The 18,979-nt window shown below is 38.1% G+C and overlaps 2 protein-coding genes across 2 annotated transcripts in view; one reads left to right on the plus strand and one right to left on the minus strand.

Moving 5' to 3' along the window:
• ACOX3 (acyl-CoA oxidase 3, pristanoyl) overlaps positions 1-907 on the minus strand; it is a 34,547-nt gene extending 33,640 nt beyond the window's left edge. The window contains exon 1 of the mRNA XM_051798351.1: positions 771-907. The gene's annotated coding sequence lies outside the window, so the exon portion shown is untranslated. The remainder of the gene's footprint in view (positions 1-770) is intronic.
• Positions 864-18,356, plus strand: TRMT44 (tRNA methyltransferase 44 homolog). The gene is made up of 11 exons (XM_051798352.1): positions 864-1,253; positions 3,646-3,763; positions 4,634-4,853; positions 5,919-5,987; positions 8,146-8,253; positions 9,655-9,726; positions 12,697-12,803; positions 13,406-13,589; positions 14,236-14,626; positions 15,363-15,479; positions 17,907-18,356. Exons 1-11 carry the CDS (start codon positions 869-871, stop codon positions 18,137-18,139), a joined length of 2,004 nt encoding a protein of 667 aa, XP_051654312.1. The 5' UTR covers positions 864-868; the 3' UTR covers positions 18,140-18,356.
• The last annotated feature ends 623 nt before the right edge of the window (positions 18,357-18,979 follow it).

Raw genomic sequence — 18,979 nt, forward strand, 5'->3', positions numbered from 1 at the left:
GTGCAGTTGGCAGTAAAAACCACGTTATTTTCAATTTGCCAAGAGCGGCTGCAGTTTCACCGCGAAATGCTGAGCTGGCAACCTTTTTCTGCGGAAAGTGCTCCTGCTGGTAATTCAAATTCATGACCGGACAGCAACAGCGGGTCACAAATCACGAGGGGAAACGTCAGTTTGCAGGGCACTATCGTCGATTATCTTGTGTAACAACGACACAGCTCAGACACTTGGTAGTGCCAAGAATAATGTACCCTTATTCTGTGAGATTACATCAGCAGCGTTTGTTTTATTTTATTTTATAGCGGCTCTGCATTTCCGAGTGAGCTGCTGAGGGCAGTCGCCCAGAGAAGGACAACCCCGGGGAGGGTAAAGGCAAGGCACGAACCACTTCTGCGGGAGCCCTTTGAGGGTTCACTGCACAGCCGCTACTCGAACTGCCTGAATTCACGGCAGGGCCTCGCTTCTGCTCAGAGGAAGCAGAAAGAGACTACGTTTTGTGTACGAAATGTACACAAAATGTATCGAGACGTTTCCTTGGAAGAGACGGACAGCTGGGACTATCAGAGTTCCCGGTCTGGAGTCCGCTCTCAAGAAGGCTGTGACAGCGACACAGACCTTCCCCAAACAGTGCTACAAATGCAGTGACGACCCTGCAGCCTCACTCGCTGCCGGGAGCTCAGGGCTCCCCGTGTTTCCAGCCACAGCGGGGTCTCTCCCCGCACCCTTCACGGCGCTCGGCGCCTCAAAGCCATAGCCCGGAGAGAGCTACGTACCTGGAACCGCCGCCGTCCCGCCTCGGGAACTGACGGGAGCAGCCTGCGACGCGCTCCGCCTCCTCCTCCCGCGGCGCGGCGGCGGCAGCGGGCGGTGGATGGGGCCGGCGGGGACGGCGGCCGTGCGGGACCCCGGCGGGGCCGCGCTGCCCCGCGGCTTCTGGGCGGCCGTGCGCGTGTGGCTGGAGAAGCCGCAGGTGGCCAACAGGCGACTGTGCGGGGCCGCAGTGGAGGCGGAGGGGACGGTGGCGCTCGGGGAGGACGGGGAGGCACCTCTATCCCTCGCCGCCGTAGGCGGTGGGCAGGAGGGGCGAGCGGGGGCCGCGGAGCTGGGCCGGCTGTGGAGGGAGGTGCGGGACCAGCTGTGTCTGCCGCCGCCCCTCAGGCCCTGGGGCGGGCCGGGCGAGCTCCGAGCCCTGCTGAGGACGTTGCTGCCCCGGGGGCGCCCGCCCGCCCCGCCGGCCCGGGAGCTGGTGGTCCAAGGTGAGCGGAGCCCGGCGCAGAGGGGGCGGGATGGTGGGTCGGGGGCTGCGGCTGCCGCAGACCTGTCCCGTCAGAGATTGTCTGGCAGATGGGATAAATACCACTTCCCTCCCCCAGCCCCCCTTTATCTTATATTTTTATCTTTCTTTTATTTTTATCTTTTATCTTATATTTTTATCTTATATTTTTATCTTTTGTTGTTATGCTGGGAAGAGGCAGCAGTTTGAAACGCAAATTAACAGGGGTCGAACACCTGCAGGACTCTCGAGCTCCCGTCATGAGTAGGCTGCCCACACACAAACGCTGCTTGTAGTGCAAACCTAATTACAGGCTTGTAAGGACTGATGATAGTGGTGGAAAATGAATCATGGAATCATAGAATCAACTGGGTTGGAAAAGACCTCTGAGATCATCAAGTCCAACCCTTGATCCAACCCTGCCGTGGTTACTAGACCATGGCACTAAGTGCCACATCCAGTCTCATCTTGAAAACCTCCAGGGATGGTGAATCTACTACTTCCCTGGGCAGCCCATTCCAATGGCTGATTACTCTCTCCATAAAAAATTTCTTCCTAGTGTCCAACCTAAACTTCCCTCGGCACAGCTTAAGATCATGCCCTCTTGTCCTACTGCTGGTTGCCTGGGAGAAGAGACTGATGCCCACCTGGCTTCAGCCTTCTTTCAGGTAGTTGTGGAGAGTGATGAGGTCTCCCCTGAGCCTCCTCTTCTCCAGGCTAAACAACCCCAGCTCCCTCAGCCTCTCCCCATAGGACTTGTGCTTGAGTCCCTTCACTAGCCTTGTTACTGAATAGAAAAGGCAGCTGTGTCACCTGCCTGGCCAAGTTTAACTGTTTGTATCAACTTTCTTCTTGTTTAATGTTGCTTAAAAATGAAGCTGCACTTGTCTTATTTGTGTTTTTTTCCCTTTGTTTTGTTCTGACACTGTATGACTGTACTATGTGCAGTAAATCCTACTAAAGTAAACAAAGTTTACTTTAATAGAGGTTGACATCTCCTTTAAGATAAATTTTGGAAAAACCTGTTGATGTGGATTAAATTCTAGTAGTAATGTTTTGAAAAGAATCAGAATTCCAGAAAAAATTAAATTTACAATTCAGAAAGACCTATAGTCATATATGGGTGACTCCTGTGTTTGGGTGCTCTTGTGACCTTTTCCTTGCTGCCTTAAAAAAATAGGGAAATTTAAAAAAAAAGTCTGTGTTGCAGTTTTAATTTTTCTTTTGATGTTAAAAGAAGATGTTCCTGAGCTATGTCTAGAGAACCTATCTGTAAGAATTTTTTTTTAATTAATATGTTTAAAATGAAAATATGTCAGGGTTGGGATTGCTAAAGATGGGACAAGACAGCAAGACTTAATGTTTCCTCTATTGCTAATTATTCTTTCTTGGTGCACTCAGAAAACTTTGGAGCCCATTGAAAATTGGTTGTGTAGCCAGTATAGCATTTGTGGTTGCCAGAATGTTTGTTTTAATAGCAATTGAAAAACCGTTTGCAAAACTGAGAACTTAATAAGTTATTCAGAGGAAATCACCCTGCATAAACAATAGCTAAAAAGATTTTTGCAACTAGTTTATAAAGCAGTAGTGCATACACACTGTAAGATATATGGAATATAATGAATGCTTTTAGGTTCACTTCTTCAAAATCTCTAGTGTTTGAAATCCATCAGTAGTGTGGTTGCTGAACATCACTCAGTGTAGGAACATCATACATGCACCTTAACCTAAAAGCAGGTCTTCCCAGGCAGTCTTCCTTCAGAGTTATGAGTTACTAATTTAGGGATAGATAATGTGTTTTTTCACAGTGCTTAGTCTAAGAACTCAAATTGGGAAAGCTGCATGATGCCAAAAGGGAAACACAGCTATGCTTAATTATAATCACGCAATAGACCCCATGTTTGCACATGGCAAATTTGATAGATATTTTTAATATTATTGATTACTTTTTAATATTGCACCAATTGTTTATCTAATACTGGAGTGATATGTAAGTCTCTGTTTAATTGGAATTGCTTCCTGGGATTTTGGATTTACTGTGGGATATGGGAAAGCAGCAGTTTTGTGCTAGAAAAGTTTCATTGGCTAGCTTTTAATTTATTAAAATAGTTTGGTTAAAATAAAATGAATACTCTTGCTGGACAGCCTTAGATATTTTGAAAATATCATGCAACAGAATGCTAAATTTTGAGAATTTGAACCATCCAGTTTTTGGATGTCAGGCACACTGAGAAATGGATTTATTCTTAGCACTGTGGTTTTTCCTGTGTTGTCCTAGATCTCACTGGTTTGCATTTAACATAGTAAGAAGAAAAAAGTTCATCTTGGTGTGAACCAGGATGGAATAATATTCCACTGTTTGCATATCTTTTCAGATGTTTACAATGGAACTGTGACCTTTCTACCTTTGGAGGAAAACAGTGAAGGAAAATGCCTGATTAAGAAGTGCAATATTTATCAAATTCAACTTAAACACATAAAAGATGAGGAATGGTAAGTGCTGGGACTGAGAGGGAAAGCAAACAGTGAGTTATTGCAAGAGTTACACAATGGCTTGGTATTGGTACATAGGCAATTTGGTTTATGTAATTTCCTGCTTGATTGGTAAATTACAGTAGTGTTGTGATCTGAGTGCATAGTGTTCTGTAAAAAGAAACATCTACAACACCCAAAGTATCACAAAGCTATTTCAACTTTGAATATATACATTGACTGTAGCTGTGTGTGGTCTAGAAAAAAATATGCCTATTCCGTTCATGAGGAATTAACTATGCCTGTGAAAAAAGTCAGGTTCTGGGGGTGTTAGTAGGGCTGAGGTCAAATTGGAGTTGCTGTGAACCCACTGAGCTTCAGTCACTGAAAGGTGACATTGCAGCTTGGTCCTGAGCATCTGAGGATGTAGCTCTAATGAAACCTGAATAAAGTTAGAGAAGATGAATTAATGGATTGTACCAATGGATGTATTTTTCTTCTAAATTTTCCTTTTCTTTTTCTCTTGAATTTCATAAACTGACTTTTGCTACTTAGTGTTTGGCTATCTTGTTAAATCTGGTTGATCATCGTATGTGAGTCCTCGTTCACTGTGTTAAATGCAGCATGGACTCTCATGTACAGTGTTTGAATTGACAGATAATGAGCTAACAAAATTCAACGGAGACTGTTAACCCATTATTCAGTAACTTCATTGTTTTATTTTCCTTTTGGTTTTGTAAATTATGTATTTCCTTATTCTCCTGTCTAATTTTATATCTCTGTTTGATTTGCCGATTTCTCCACTTAATCATTTTTTTCTCCCTCTTTGAGGTAGCTGAAATAATGAAATATACTGTATTTATTCAAAATTGTTTATTTGTTTGTTTGAAGGTCTGTGTCTGTTGTAGCTCCATTTCCAGAGGATTGGTTTTCAGATGGAATTGCATACCCCAAACTAGCGTGGCTTGGAAATGAACTTTTGTCCAAACTGGCTAAATGGTCTGTGGAGCAAAAGCCCAGTGAGTTTAAAAGTACACTCTCACTCATTTCTGTAGCAAAGTACAGCAAAGTGTATCAAGACCTCAAAGAAAAATACAAAGAAATGGTAAAGGTAAATTTAGCACTACATACAATAATAATAATATCTTTTCATAACTTTTTTCATTGTTTGTGTAGTGAAGCTGCTTCTGTCACTAAATAAATTCAGTATTTGGAAGAACTTGAAAAGCAATATTTAGAGACAAATTCAAAACATATATTTGGAGGACTTAGACATTTTTGAGAATGTATCTCTTATTTTAAAAAGTAAGCAGTAGGTCAGTGGAATAAATACTAAGTCACCCACATTAGAAGGCACAAATAAAGCACTTGCTTCTCCAAAACCTGAAAGACTCTGTAAACAGCACTGGGTAGCAAGCAGGTTAAGTTTCCTAATCCTCTTCTGACATTTGTATGATATCTTAGTATGTGTTATATATGTGTTTTGTAAAATATATTGTGAAAATGTTGGAAGGTTTTGCTGTTGATATTTCTGTACTAACAGAAAGATACACTTGAGAGGAGAATTGGTCTTTTAGGTAAGTTGGTAGTTCAGGCTTTAGATCTGCAGTAGAATTAGTGTAGAGTTGAGCATTTCAGTCTTTGTTTCAATTCCTTGTTTAGAAAATAATGCTTGGGGATAATACTTGAGCTTTCTGACTTCCTACTTCAGATTTTGATTCTTTGTGTTCTGTTGTGCCAGGGTAATTCTATATCTGTTATCTTGTGAAAAGAAATCTATAAATATTCATGTTAACAGTGTTGCACAGGAAAAATATAAGCATTTTTCTCCTGAGAGAGTTAAGCAGAACATACACGATCTATTACAGAACAGATGCAGCAGTTTACTCGTGACCTGCACATATGGAGCCATAATGTTCTTGGAAACTTTATTGTTTGGATGAGAACATACTTTACACCATCATTCTTTCGTATGACTCACAAAATCAAAGAGTCTTTATTTACATTCTTTGTGTATGTTTTTAATGAGGTTAAAATACAAAATTCGTGAGGTGCAGAAACCTATTGAAGTGGATGAGTGCATGAGTATTCAGATTGCTGTAACATTTTTTAGTTATTTCGGATGATGAAGAAAATAAATTTTCTCCATTTTTTTTTCTGTTTCTTTTTCCTGAAGGTGTGGCCTGAAGTGACAGATCCTGAGAAATTTGTTTATGAAGATGTTGCCATTGCCACTTACTTGCTGGTAGGAAATTGCTTTGCCTGATAATGTTCTCTTTCCTAATAATAGAACCTCTCTAAAGAAAATCAGTTTAGAAGGAAACAAGAACTTCTTTGTAAAGATATGGTAAAGATTTGCAGTCTTCTGTTGCAAAAAATTGATGATCTACACAGACAAGATGTATTTATTTCTAAGTGATAAAGCAAAAAGCACTGATGTAGAAGTGGTTGGTTGGACCAACTGGAGATCAGGAGTGATTGTTTCATATGTTTTTCTATCACTTGTTAATTTTATGTTAAAGGTTTTTCACTGCTATGCCTTTCCCTGATAAAATTTCAACTCAAATCTCATCTTCAAATGTAATAAGGCCAACTGTAGATGCTGGGAATGCCTGGTGCAGTTTTCTAAGACACCAGCATACTTAGATTCTGTGAAAATTCTGCTACCTGCAGTCACTAGAAACTTCAGTTTTATAAAAAGCATCAAAATGGGTCACTGTATAGGCACATAAATATTTTTTACTGCCATCCAGAGTGTAGTAAGAGCATGTCTGTCTTGAACTCTACCTCTGGAATCTATTTAAAGCAGTATTTGTAAGTAAGTTAGATCATTTACAGAACTTCCTAAAGGCTAATTAATTTTGATAATTGACTGTTTAACCCCTTAGAGCCTTAGACACTGGCTTGTGGAAAGAGCTGTGTAACAGACTCATCTTTACCATTTTTACCACTGTGTTAATATAAGATGTTGTAAATTAGGAATTTAATTGTAACCACAAGAAATTTCTGTAGTGATAGCATTTTTATGCACATGAATGTTGGTTTGCAGTGATAACGTATGTTAGCTGATGTAGCAGTGGTTTTTAAAAAGTTATTAAATTCATTCAACATACATTTTATATAAATGAAAACTTAAACTATGATATTAATAACCTAACCTCCTTACTAAATGTTCAGGTATCTATATGATGTTATAGAATAACTCATTATTTAGAAGTACATTAAACAAGTGGTTGAGAGTAGTTGGTTGAAAGTAGGTCCAGTGTCAAGTTGTTATGGATTTATGGTGTCTACATGTGACCTCATTTTACTCTGCAATCACCTGTGTCTAGGGGCATGACCAAAGCAGTAGCTGTTCAGTTTGTATTGGGAAAAACTCTGGAGGAATTGGAGGATAGGTATGATCTACATAGGCGATGATTAGGGGTTTCTGGGATACTGCCTAAAGTGCCGAAGTGCAATGATTGGTAAATTTAAAAACATAAACATAGCCTGATAATCTCATGGATTATCTTCATCTTCTTTCCCTCTAGCAAAACTGATATATTCACAAGAAACAATGTTACAAATATTAATTTTCATAGTTAAATAGTCTTGAAGATTTTTGTTAATCATAGTGAATAATGAGAGAGCAGAGTTGATGAACATGTGCTCTGTAACTTCTCATTGAAGGAAAAAGATTGACAGTGATAGAGATTAATCTGAGTTCTGCAGAGAAGTATCCAGTTGTTAATTATGAATTACATACCTATGTAAAAGTAACTACTAATGTATGGAGCAGGGACTAGAATTTTGGTGAAAGCTTTGGGGTCCCTTTAGCTGATGCAGAATTTGGGGCAGCTGACTCGCTCGGTAACACTGTTGCTTTGTTCAGTAGAAAAGGAGGTTACATTTGCCAATATATCACCAACTGATTACAAAGAACATTTTGGTTATTTTCAGCTCTACCCCCACAAATACAGTGGATATAAACGCCTCCGGGGTGTTAATTGCAGAGACATTGTTGAAGTTTACTTGATCCTTCCCTTGCTTCCCACTGTTCTTCTCTTGCACCCATTGTTTTAGCAACTTTACATTTATGCTTGTTCTAGCCCAGAGTTGTATAGCCCTGATTACTTTCAGCTTCTAGTGACTCAGGAGGGAGTGGAGGATGTACTTAGCACTTAGAAACTGATATTTTGCAACATAATTCTTGACCCTCTCCAAAAACGGTTTCAATGTTTTTCTGTTGTTTTTGTTTGTTTTTTTTTTTTCTCTAAAGTTATTTTATCTGTGAGTACAGGGAATATTTTCTGTCACATCTGCATTCCCAGCTTTCTCCTTTAATTTCCAATAACCTTTTGCTTCTTTTTTCAGGGAAACTTGAGAGCAGAAATCTAAAATATTTTGTTTTCTTGCCTTAGATTCTTTGGGAAGAAGAAAGAAAGGAAAAAGGGTTGACTAAGAAACAGTCATTTGTAGACCTTGGATGTGGAAATGGTCTACTGGTTCACATTCTAAACAATGAAGGGGTAAATAGAATGCTTTTTAAAATAATGATTAAAAACTAGAGATAGTCAATATTCTTATTATGCTTTCCTTTTATCTGGCGTGCAAATAGCCAAAATACAGTCAATTTATCTCACTAAAATAGGATTTTGTCACTCTTACCAAGAGAAAATCCTAGCAGAGCTTTAGAAACCTTTCATTTATTATCTGTTTTTATTAGTACATTTTGTGTCAGTTCAAGGCTGTTTTTTCTGAGGTAAGAAATTAAGGGGGGGAAATTAAAAATAATGGCCTAATTTAGTTTTGCTGTAGAAAAAAGCAAAGAGTAATGTGGAATCTTGACTTGGAGATTCTCTCTCACAACATGGTGTTCATGAACTTATTTTTGAATTGAATTCTACTTGCGGTGTCCTGAAGATGTTTTTCTATATCTTTAAAAACAATCCTGACATCTGTTAATTGAAAATGCCTAACAACATGCTGTGCTTTTGGGAATGAAAATGTGGCAATACCATATTTTGATGCGTAGTTTCTGACACAACAACAAAAATAGGTCAGTGAGACTAAACAAAACCGAGGGAAGTTGGGTCTGTCTGTTTCAGAGAATTGCATTTTCCACTTTGTAAAGGAAATTAATATCTCCTATTAGATCAATAAATTTCATTGGCAATAAAAATTGGCCCAAGTTCTCCTAACACAAGCTTTCTATTCTCGTGTGGCCAGAAAAATTGTGTCTATTGCAAGGTGCTATTTTCCCTGTAGATGTTTCTTTTCATTCATCATTAGTTCGTCACTGCTATAGTGCTGACAAACATTAATTGTCAAAAAAGTCATGGATGAGAGTTTTATGAGACTTTTTTAGTAATCAGTTTTGGTTAGTTCTGCACAAGGTTCTTGAAGTTCACATACTTACACATTCTTCATTTCTTGCTTTAGCTTCCAGTCTATTTCCTCTTCTCTTCACACAGGAAAAAATGTGTTTGGACTTTGATAGTTGAAAGGTGGTTCTCCACTAAGGACTGCTTAGAGTAGCACTCTTCTCTGAGCCCTGTGGGAGCTACAGTAGTACTCACCTTATAAAAGGTTTTGATATTTTAAAAACAAACAAAAAATGATACCTCTGCTTCTACATTTGTAGAGATCCAGATTTTCAAGAGCAGTCTCAGTAGGTGTGCTCTGATAAAATTTTTAACCAGATATATTCTTAAGGTTTCCAAGTAATTCCCTTTATATTTTGAAGGGAAAGAAGGGATTAAAAGTATTCAGCTTCTGCCTGAAATGACGAAGCGGCGTTTCATTATGTGTCTTAAATTTTATCATGAATGAAATAATCACTGTTAATATGTTCATTTAGTGAGCCTGTTTGACAATTTCTGCTAAAAGTTGTACTTGAAATTACACTCTTTGTTGTTCAAATATTTCAGCATTCAGGTAGAGGAATTGATGTGAGGAGAAGAAAAATATGGGACATGTATGGACCAGAAACTCATTTAGAGGTATTATGCAAATGTATGTCAGTCTTACTGTTTTGTAAATTTATTCTTTTGTTCATTGCTTCAGGTTGTATTGATGCAAATGTAATGAAGCATATTGGGTTACAGGCAGCTGTCTGAAGTGACCCAATGGTTTGGTATGATGCCATCCATATACAGAGGGGCTGTGAAGTAAGTTGTAAAGGGAATTATGAGAGCGATATGCTGTTGTACCCTTGCATATTTGCAACTTGCTTATTTTCAGCTGGGAAGACTAACATGATTTCTTACTGCATGTACAGACATGCACACTATGAAACAAGCTTTGATTTTACTGGCAGATCAATATTAAGCAGCTTTATTTGCACCACTGTAGCTCATAAAAGATAATAATATTGAAAATTTGGAGTGTCTTTTTCTTGAAAGTGATGACCTTCCAGTGCTATGTGCTGTTTTGGTGACAAAATTGTTGCTGAACCTCAAAGGAGCCAATATAAAAGCCTTCAAAAATGAACAGGAAAATGAGTCTGAAAGAGGGATTATATTTCAAGTTCCATATTAGCATTTTTATGAGAACAGGAACAATTTGAGCACAGGAACATTCACTTTGACTCCAGGCGTTCTTGTTAAAGTGTGGTGCCAATGAACAGTTTCCCTTTGGAGGTGAGGTGTTCCTGATTTTTTTGTTCTCTAGACTCTAAAATTTCTCACTGTGTTCTCTCAAAAATTGTCAGCTTCCAGTACAGTAAAATAATTCCCCACCTGCAGTTATTCTCTAATAGTTTTGTTTAAAGTTAAATTTGATATAACTTTGGATGCTAAAAACTTACACTAAATCAACAAAAGAGCAGCAGTTTACACAGCTGGGAGGTGAAGCTTTCGCAGTGCACAATGTTGTGTTGCCTTCTCTTTGCCACCCCACCATTTTGGGTACAGATTGCCAAAACTGCCATGTTCTTTTGCTGCAGTCTGCAAACAGATCTTACTGAAATGCCTCAAGAAACAATCCAAAACATCAAGCTGTGGAGCTCCTTTGTACCTGTTATACTACATTAAGTCACATCTGGCAGTGCCAAACAGCGTCTTCTCTTTTCCCGTGTGTTACATGTTCCTTTTCTTGCCCAGACAGAAACAAAGAAACTAAAAATATAAAAAAATGTGCATATGAGGAAAGTGCAGGTTTATGCTGGAAGGAGTTATACAATGAGCAGGAAGGGTTAAATGATTTTGCAAGACTCCTGTAGCCGTAGGAGTCACAGAAGGAGAAAGCACCTGCTCACAGCCGGTTGTTACCTTGAAGCTATTTTGTTTTGATCTTTACTTAAAGCATGAGTTGCAGGATGGATATTGCCATCTGTGACATTTAGTAGAGAACTAGCAATATAAAGGAGTGTAACAGGTGTCACTCTGTATTGCCAAACTGCTGTCAGATAGGGTGAATACAAATTTGATTATGGGTGACTGTCAAAATGTGGAGTATGGCACTGATAATTCATGCTGTGCCTAAATTGAGTGATCAAAACTGAAATGTAAAGTATGAGTAATTTGTTCAATCAACCTTAAGAAAACACCCAAGACTTGGTTTAACATCTAGTAACCTGCCAGAGAGAAATTTGTTACATTCATTATCTAGAAATGTATATACATAACTAAAAATTATCAGAGATGTAGTTTTTAAAGTGAACAATAATCACCATATTGGTCCTTAAGGAGGAATTGAAATGTAACCAGAGATAGCCTGAAATTTCTGAAATTCCTTAATAGGATGTTTGGATTTGTTTTTTGTTTGGTTTTGTTTTTAAAATTCCTATGCAGGTACTACTTTAAATATACATGTGAATTTTAAGCTTGTAAAACATATATTTTCTATATAAAAAAAGAGTATAAGCATAATTTTCAGAACTTTTCCTGAAGGTCTGTGGAAATTCAAATCTCAAACTTGTTTCAAATCTGCCCAATAATTACGATTCGTACATGTTTTCAGGAAAAAGTGTGTACTTCCATGGTATTAATAACTTTAAGTACTTTCTTTGCCGAAGTTAGTTTATGGTGAGAAAACATGTTTGTGAGGCACAAACATTAAAGGCACTCTAGAACTTTTGAAATTTAACCTGTATAAAGAATTCATCCTGTTTGTTTTATTTTGGGGGGTTTGTTTGTTTGTTATTGTTTGTGGGGTTTTTGGTTTTTGTTTGGGTTTTGTTTAAGAATGTCAGGATAGGATATTCTTGAGTTTATTCTGTGGGTCAGTATTGTGGCAGGAAGACTTCTTTGCTGTTGTCTTCTCAATTCATATATATCGAATTTCCATTAGGCAAAATACTATTCCAAAGGTCACCAAAGAAGCATTCTTTTTGTAACCTATTGTTTCCTAATTTTGCTCCTGGTTTAACATGTATCATAAGGTGATCTTGACACAACTTGGAAGGGAGTGGAATGGCAACATAGACAAGAGGAGAAAGTGTTAGGCTGGATTAGGTTTATTATATCTGAAGGCATGTGAAGAGTGTTGTTTTGTATGTTAGGATTTGATTTGGGAAGCATCTGTGAAAGAGAAGATAACAGTGCAGCTGTGTTCTGATTAATTGCTGTGTGAGTCCTAGGGACTGTAAAACATAGCAAATTAAGTGACTTCCTGAAAAATTGAGTCCAGACATACATGTAACAGAAGGTGATTGGCAAGAAATTGTAATCCAGCGTATGATATTTGTTTACAGATATTTAGGGTGCCACATATCTTAATCGTAGTTGTTATTCCACTCCTTTTCTGACCAATGTTTTGTGGGTATTTGTTGCTAAATTACTTCTGGGTAGCTATAAAAAATTACTACCTAGCAAAAATTCATATTGAGGAAAACATTGTTGGTGTCTGTGATTCTCATTCACCTTGTATTTGTCAGCTAATATTTTATATTGTTGCGTAATGCTTTACTAACAAATAAACAAATAAAATGCTTTAATAGAATTCACTTACTGTATTGTTTTGTGTTTTAGGAATCTACAATCATGCCAGGTGACAGTCATCTCTTTCCAGACACTGACTGGCTCATAGGAAACCATTCAGATGAATTAACACCATGGATACCCGTAATTGCAGCTAGGTATTTGTGAAGGAAGGGGAGTGAGAGGGAAGGAATTTAAAAAACCCAAACAAGCAAAAGAAAACAAACAACTCCCTCATAATTACCTATGTGGGCTTGGTAAAAAACTGTCACTTTTGCTGCCACACCTTGCAAGACTCACTTCTTTTGATGACAATTTATTATTTTTACAAAGTGATTCTCTTCCTATGGAGAAGCAATAGAATTCAGTGCAGCATTTTCTTTTTGAAGTTCAAAAACTTCATATATGTGAATCTCTTGTTGGTTTTTGTTGGTTTTGTGGGTTTTTTTCTGTAAATAAGAGCTTATGGTTCTGCCTTCTCTTGAACTGTTCCTCTCTTTACAACCAGCAGCAGTAGTTTACTGTCTAGAAATTTAGTTCTGCAAACCAGTTTGGCACAGTAATTTACTACAGCAGATACGTTATGAAATAATATTTTTGATTAAACTAATAGATCTACTGAAAGAGGAAGTTATAAGTATTATTGCATGAAGCTCTGTCACTTAATAAAAATTTTCATTACTGCTTTTATCTGATAGTTTTTTTGTTAAATTTTTGTGTTTTCTGAAATAACATCAACAGTTTTTTATCCTCCTTGTAGGTCTTCCTATTCATGTTGCTACTTTGTGCTGCCATGTTGTTTCTTTGATTTCCATGGAAAATACAGCCGAAGACAAAGCAAGAAAACTCAGTACAGAGAATATCTAGATTTTATTGCCCAAGTGGGATTTGTATGCGGCTTTCATGTAGAAGAAGATTGCCTTAGAATTCCATCAACAAAAAGGGTAATTTTGGACTCTGTAGAGCTTTGCCTTTTTTTTTTCTTTTTTTTTTTAAATCTGCTGGCTGTTTGAAGCATGTGGATGTTTGTTCATTGTTATTGTATGATCAGACCATAGTCAGCTGCATTACTTGATACAATATGCTCTGAAGAGAGACTGAAAATGCTCCTTGTTTTCTTGGGTATTCTGCTCTTAATGTCATAGGTACAAACCTAAAAACAGGAAGGAATGGAAGGTTTCATGATTTTTTCTTATGCCACTATGTGGATGGAAAACTTAAAAAATCTGCCTGTCTTGTTTATTTGTACTTAATTTTGCAGTTTTTCAAATCCGGTGAAATTCAAAGTGCAATGTTCTCAGATAGGTAGAGGTGTCCAGCTTTAACTTCGTAAATAACCTGAGGGTCAGGAAAATTACTTTTGCTCTGTGATTGTATAGCATGATTGATTTTGATTTGTTTACTGTATTTTTTTCTGTGGCACCAGTATTCAAAAACTAGAATTAAAAGTACCTCAGATGTTAATGAGCATTGTGTTTGCATTGGTATCTCCTGTAGGCAGTGAGAAACCTGCAGAAACATGAAAAGGTTGGGAGACTGTGTGTAAGTTTGAGACTCTGTGTAGTGATTTACCTTTTTCTACTAAAATAGGTAAGCCTGATTGGAAAAAATAGGATCTATCCACCTACAGAATCTGCTCTGATCGACAAGCAGATAACACAGTTTATTAACAATCGTCGGACCTGTACTGGCATCACGTGTGACAGAAGAGTTGGATTTAATCATAAGGACCACTGTGATGGTGTGTGTGAAGAAGCAGGCTCAGAACTTCCTGCAGATGAGACTGAGGCAGCTGGTACCACTTGGATGCCTGGATTTCAACCCAGAGAAAAAGTGGAACAAATCAGAAACTGCGCTTCCCTCCCTCGGGAGTTTGTAGATGAAGTGGTTCTCAATGTGGCAAACTTGCTGTTAAATGCAACCCCCCAAAAATCATGTTCAAATATGCAGGGTGGAAATATGAATTCTTGGAATCAAGGAGGTGAGGTTGTCTTTCTTTAACACTGTCTTTTGCTGGTGGAACATGTCTTTTCCAATGAATTCATATGTTTGTAAATTCAGTAAGTGAAATAGATTGTTAGGAAATACCAAAACAGGTACAGTAGCAATCAAAGGTGCTTTTTTCTGCTGTGTTTTATTGCACATAGAAGAATATTTGGAAATTGGTGTGAGGCTTTTATTCTGATTTACATTTAAATAGTATTAGAGAATCCATTTTTATTGAAACACACCAAAGTAAACCCCAGAACTCTTCCCCATTTTCCAAAACAAAACACTGCATCTGTCTGCAGAGAATATTAAGTTCTTGAATATTCACATGATAATTAGCTGTAATTCTGTAAGAATTATGCAAGAAGTGCTTTGAAATGCCATTTGGTTACAATGATTAGGAATTCTTATTCTCTCTTCTAACTACATGCCTATAAACAGTGCTTATTGCGATGAGGGCTACATGCTACTGTAAAAAAAGCAGGGAAAATGAAAAGTGTCTTACTGTGGAAATTCTGTCTTGAGTTCTGTAGAATGAAAGCTGCTCTTTTGCAGGCAATGTACATGTAAAATATATATCATACCCAATATCGCAAGAACAAAGTTGCTGCAGTACCGGTAGATAATTCTTACATTCTGCTCATAATCATTACCCAATATATAAGTTAAATTTTCTTAAGGTTTTACATATGTAAATTTTTAATGTTTACATTACATTTTTATTGCAGAAAGCCTTTCTTTGAAAGAAGTGGCAGAACACTTAAATAAAGAGACATTAAAAAGGCTAAAGAGTGAATATGGTGGCCTGCAGACACTACTGAAGAACAATCATCAAGTGTTTGAAGGTAAAGAAGTTTTGGGTTTTGTTTTTCTGTAATCATTTATTTTAGCTCCTCTTTATGCAACTAAACTTAACTGAAAAATTACTATGGTGTTGGCTTTTTAACTACTTTTTGTACCTCTGTGGAAAACCGAATATTCTTTATGTACCCATCTATCAACAAAATCTTCTAGACCGACTGTATCTGAAAAAACAGCCCTTTTGTTAAAGTGGCTAATTTGATGCTATTCTTTGACTTGGAGCATTTTTATTTTTCCTATGAAATATTGATGATTTTGGGGCTGTCAAATACACAGCATGTTCACTGAAGCATTTAACTGAGACAGACTGGCCTTACTAAGCCCCACAGTGTAAATGGTGACAAGAAATAAAACTAGCCTCCATGAGAACCTGTAACTGTGAGCTTAATGTGTTCATGTAGCCTATGGTAGCATGGCAGAAAGAACTCAGTAGCAAGTCTCTGGTTGGCTGGGTTTGCTCCTAGCAGGTTTTTTTTGGTTTTTTGGGTTTTTTTTCCCCCTGCTGTAATATGATGGTGGTGTGTTTTGTGCGGTTGTTTCGTTGTTTGGGTTTTTTTGTCAGTGTGAAGTTTTGCAGAAGTAAAGGTGTAGCTTTACTTTCAAGGTTTTTATCAGTATTAAAGCTGCTTCAAATTTCAAAATGCATTAAGTCCCAACAGTTCTAGCTCAGCTGTAAAATATTGATCAACTAATCCGTGGCAAGTAATATTGAGTATGCAATCTAGTTGCTGCCAGTGGCTAACTTAGCTAAGTTTAGTATCCGCTAAGGAGTTCTGTACACTTGGCAATTATAAAACGTGAATCCATACTGAAATACTTTTGAATTACCATCTGTTAAAAAGAGTTGATCACACTGTGTTCATTATGTGTTTGAATTTGATTCCTGTCATTAGGAATAGATTTACAATTTAGATTTAAATTTGCATGGATGCTTTTTGCACATTGTCTCTGAAGAGAGACTAGGATTAAGGCCAGATCTTTCTCAGTAATTTACATCACATGGATACTCCCCACGGCTTCAGTAGAGACCATTTGATTCTTTCCCTCAGGTGCATGTCACCATAGCAAGAAGCTTTTATCAGCAGGTGGTCTGGAAGGATATTGCTCATGCCCAAGAGGACAAAGAAGAACATGGCTACAGCTCTTTTGTCATCTTTACTGAATTGTTTTTCTTTTAAAACATGAAAGACAGATGCACACACACGCACATGCACAGACACGCAAAAAGGGACTTATGAGTAATTGATCCGTGATGGTTTTGTTTTGATCAGGCATCTTGTCCAATACAGGATTGATTTTCTAGGGAAAAATTATGCTTGATCATATATAGCACTATATCTGCTCATTTTTCTTCTTTCGTTCAGGGAGGTTTTAAAGCTTGTCTGCTTCTCAATTGGCTTTGTGTGAGTTCACATCTCTCTGTGTATCACAGGGAAACCTGGAGGGATGAATTCGTCCAGGCCTGAATGTGTGATACTCAGCTTTCACTGACTGGACTTGTTACCTTTTGAATAGCAATTATCAGACTGCAGAATGACATTGATTAACTGTTCCAAGCTACAAGGGTGTGATACATAAGGTGTGATTGAAGCAGAATATGAAAATAGAGCATGGCAACTTACAAGTGGCAGATTCTCCCCTCCTCATTTTTGCTGTTGTTTTTCATCCGTTCTTACTTCCTCCTTTCATCTGTTTTTTGTTCCTGCCTTCCTAACTTACTTTTATTTCCTTTTCTTTACACATTTAAGGACTTGACGGAGGTTCCAAAGTGTGTGTATGTGTCTGTGTGTGTGTGTGTGTATGTGTGTGCAGTTTATGGTCCTAACAGCAAATGATTTTTAAAAAAAACCCCGTAGTGCTGAATCTTTATTAACAAATGATAATGTGCTATTGATTCCTTTGAAGGAATAGACTTCTCTTTGGTGCAGTGTGTTTTTGGGTCAATGAACTGTGTAGTGAAATTAGTAGAAGACTCTTGCTCGTAGTCACATTTTTAATGTAGAGTCGTAAAGTTCTGAGCACCAGAAGAATTACAGTTCTTGAAGCTGAAACTTCATCAGGGCTTGTAATCTGAATTCAGAGGATTTTAGTCTAAATGACTCTGCTATATTTAAAATGAACAAACAAACTTTTACAAAGACAATACAAAGGTGCCTCAAACTATTCAGCATCACAGTAAAACATCTCTCAGGTAAAACCATATAGTTCCTTATACTGTGTCTATATTGTCCTGGTTTGTTGTGCACTTCTTTCTGTTTCTGTACAAATGGCTCATTTGGTTTTGCCTACCTATAGGCGAACTTTTAGAATACGTGTGTATTTTATTCACAGAATGTCACTGCAGTATTTTCCAGTTTAATTCCCATGGCTGTCTATTAACAGCTGCATTTTTGTTTGTTTTTAAATCTTAGTTCTGAATGGGAGAGTTCACATCCGTGATTGGAGAAAAGAGAAACCATCGAGTAAAACTAAACCTGAATCGAAGCGTCGCCTTTCAGCTGAAGCATTTAAAACACGTCTCTGTTGGTTTTTCATTCATCATCCTGATGGTTGTTCTTTGCCTTCTGAATCTTGCCCATATGCTCATGGAACTGAGGAGCTAAGGCAGTCCCAGATAATTAAAAAGAAAAAACATATACAGTAATAAAATGTTGCCACTTAGGTTCAAGCTTGTGTACACCACTGAACCTAGGATTGACTTTGGGACTGCGTAGTGCATGAAGATCTGTACAATATGAAGGGGTTTTCCACATGCCTATGCATCTTATTTTGCAGTTGGTTTACAAATTCTCCCATATTTCTAAATCTTTATTTTTTTATGGAAAAGGTATAGTAAAGAATGTCTCTACGTTTGGATTTGTCATGGCTTGTCTAGCACATGCTTGTATAAGGATAAAATTTAAAAGCTTAATTTCCTAGGAAACTCTTTGTGATCCTCAGTCAGATCAAAAGCACATGATGCAGTGTTTTCAAACCCTGAAAATTATCTAGTTTGTTCCATGTTTTTAAGGAGCGTTAAGGAAACTTTTCTCTCTGACTATCCAGGAGCCACTCTGGCAGTCACACCCACATCACCTGAGCTGGGACCAAAGCCACCTGACCTCCCTACACACCCCACACTCACACAGTCAGACCAGGTTTCCTCACTGGCTCTACCTCAGGTTTCCCAGAGCAGAGTCTCAGACCTTGCAATCCTTAAAATAGTTTAATCTTGGTGCAGTAACAAAATAACTGCTCAAGCTGGTGCCTCCAAGGAGGGACCCCAAACAAAGGAAACCCAGGGCTTTTATAACCTCACAGTCTGAGCTACGAAAGTCTCCTGCCGTGTCTCATCGACTCCTGCTGTGTCTGTGAGTGTCTGGTCCCCTGGCTGGTGCCACAGCTCCCTGTGCCCTTGGTCATGCCAAGGGTTGGCAGTTGATGGCCTTTTGCCTTGGAGCTCCTGCCACCCAGAGCTCAACCTTCAGCCTGTACTGCAGCTGCA

This window comes from Manacus candei, unplaced genomic scaffold, assembly GCF_025592945.1.
Source record: "Manacus candei isolate 608988 ecotype Guabito, Panama unplaced genomic scaffold, ASM2559294v1 h1tg000048l, whole genome shotgun sequence".
NCBI classification, from domain to species: Eukaryota; Metazoa; Chordata; class Aves; order Passeriformes; family Pipridae; genus Manacus; species Manacus candei.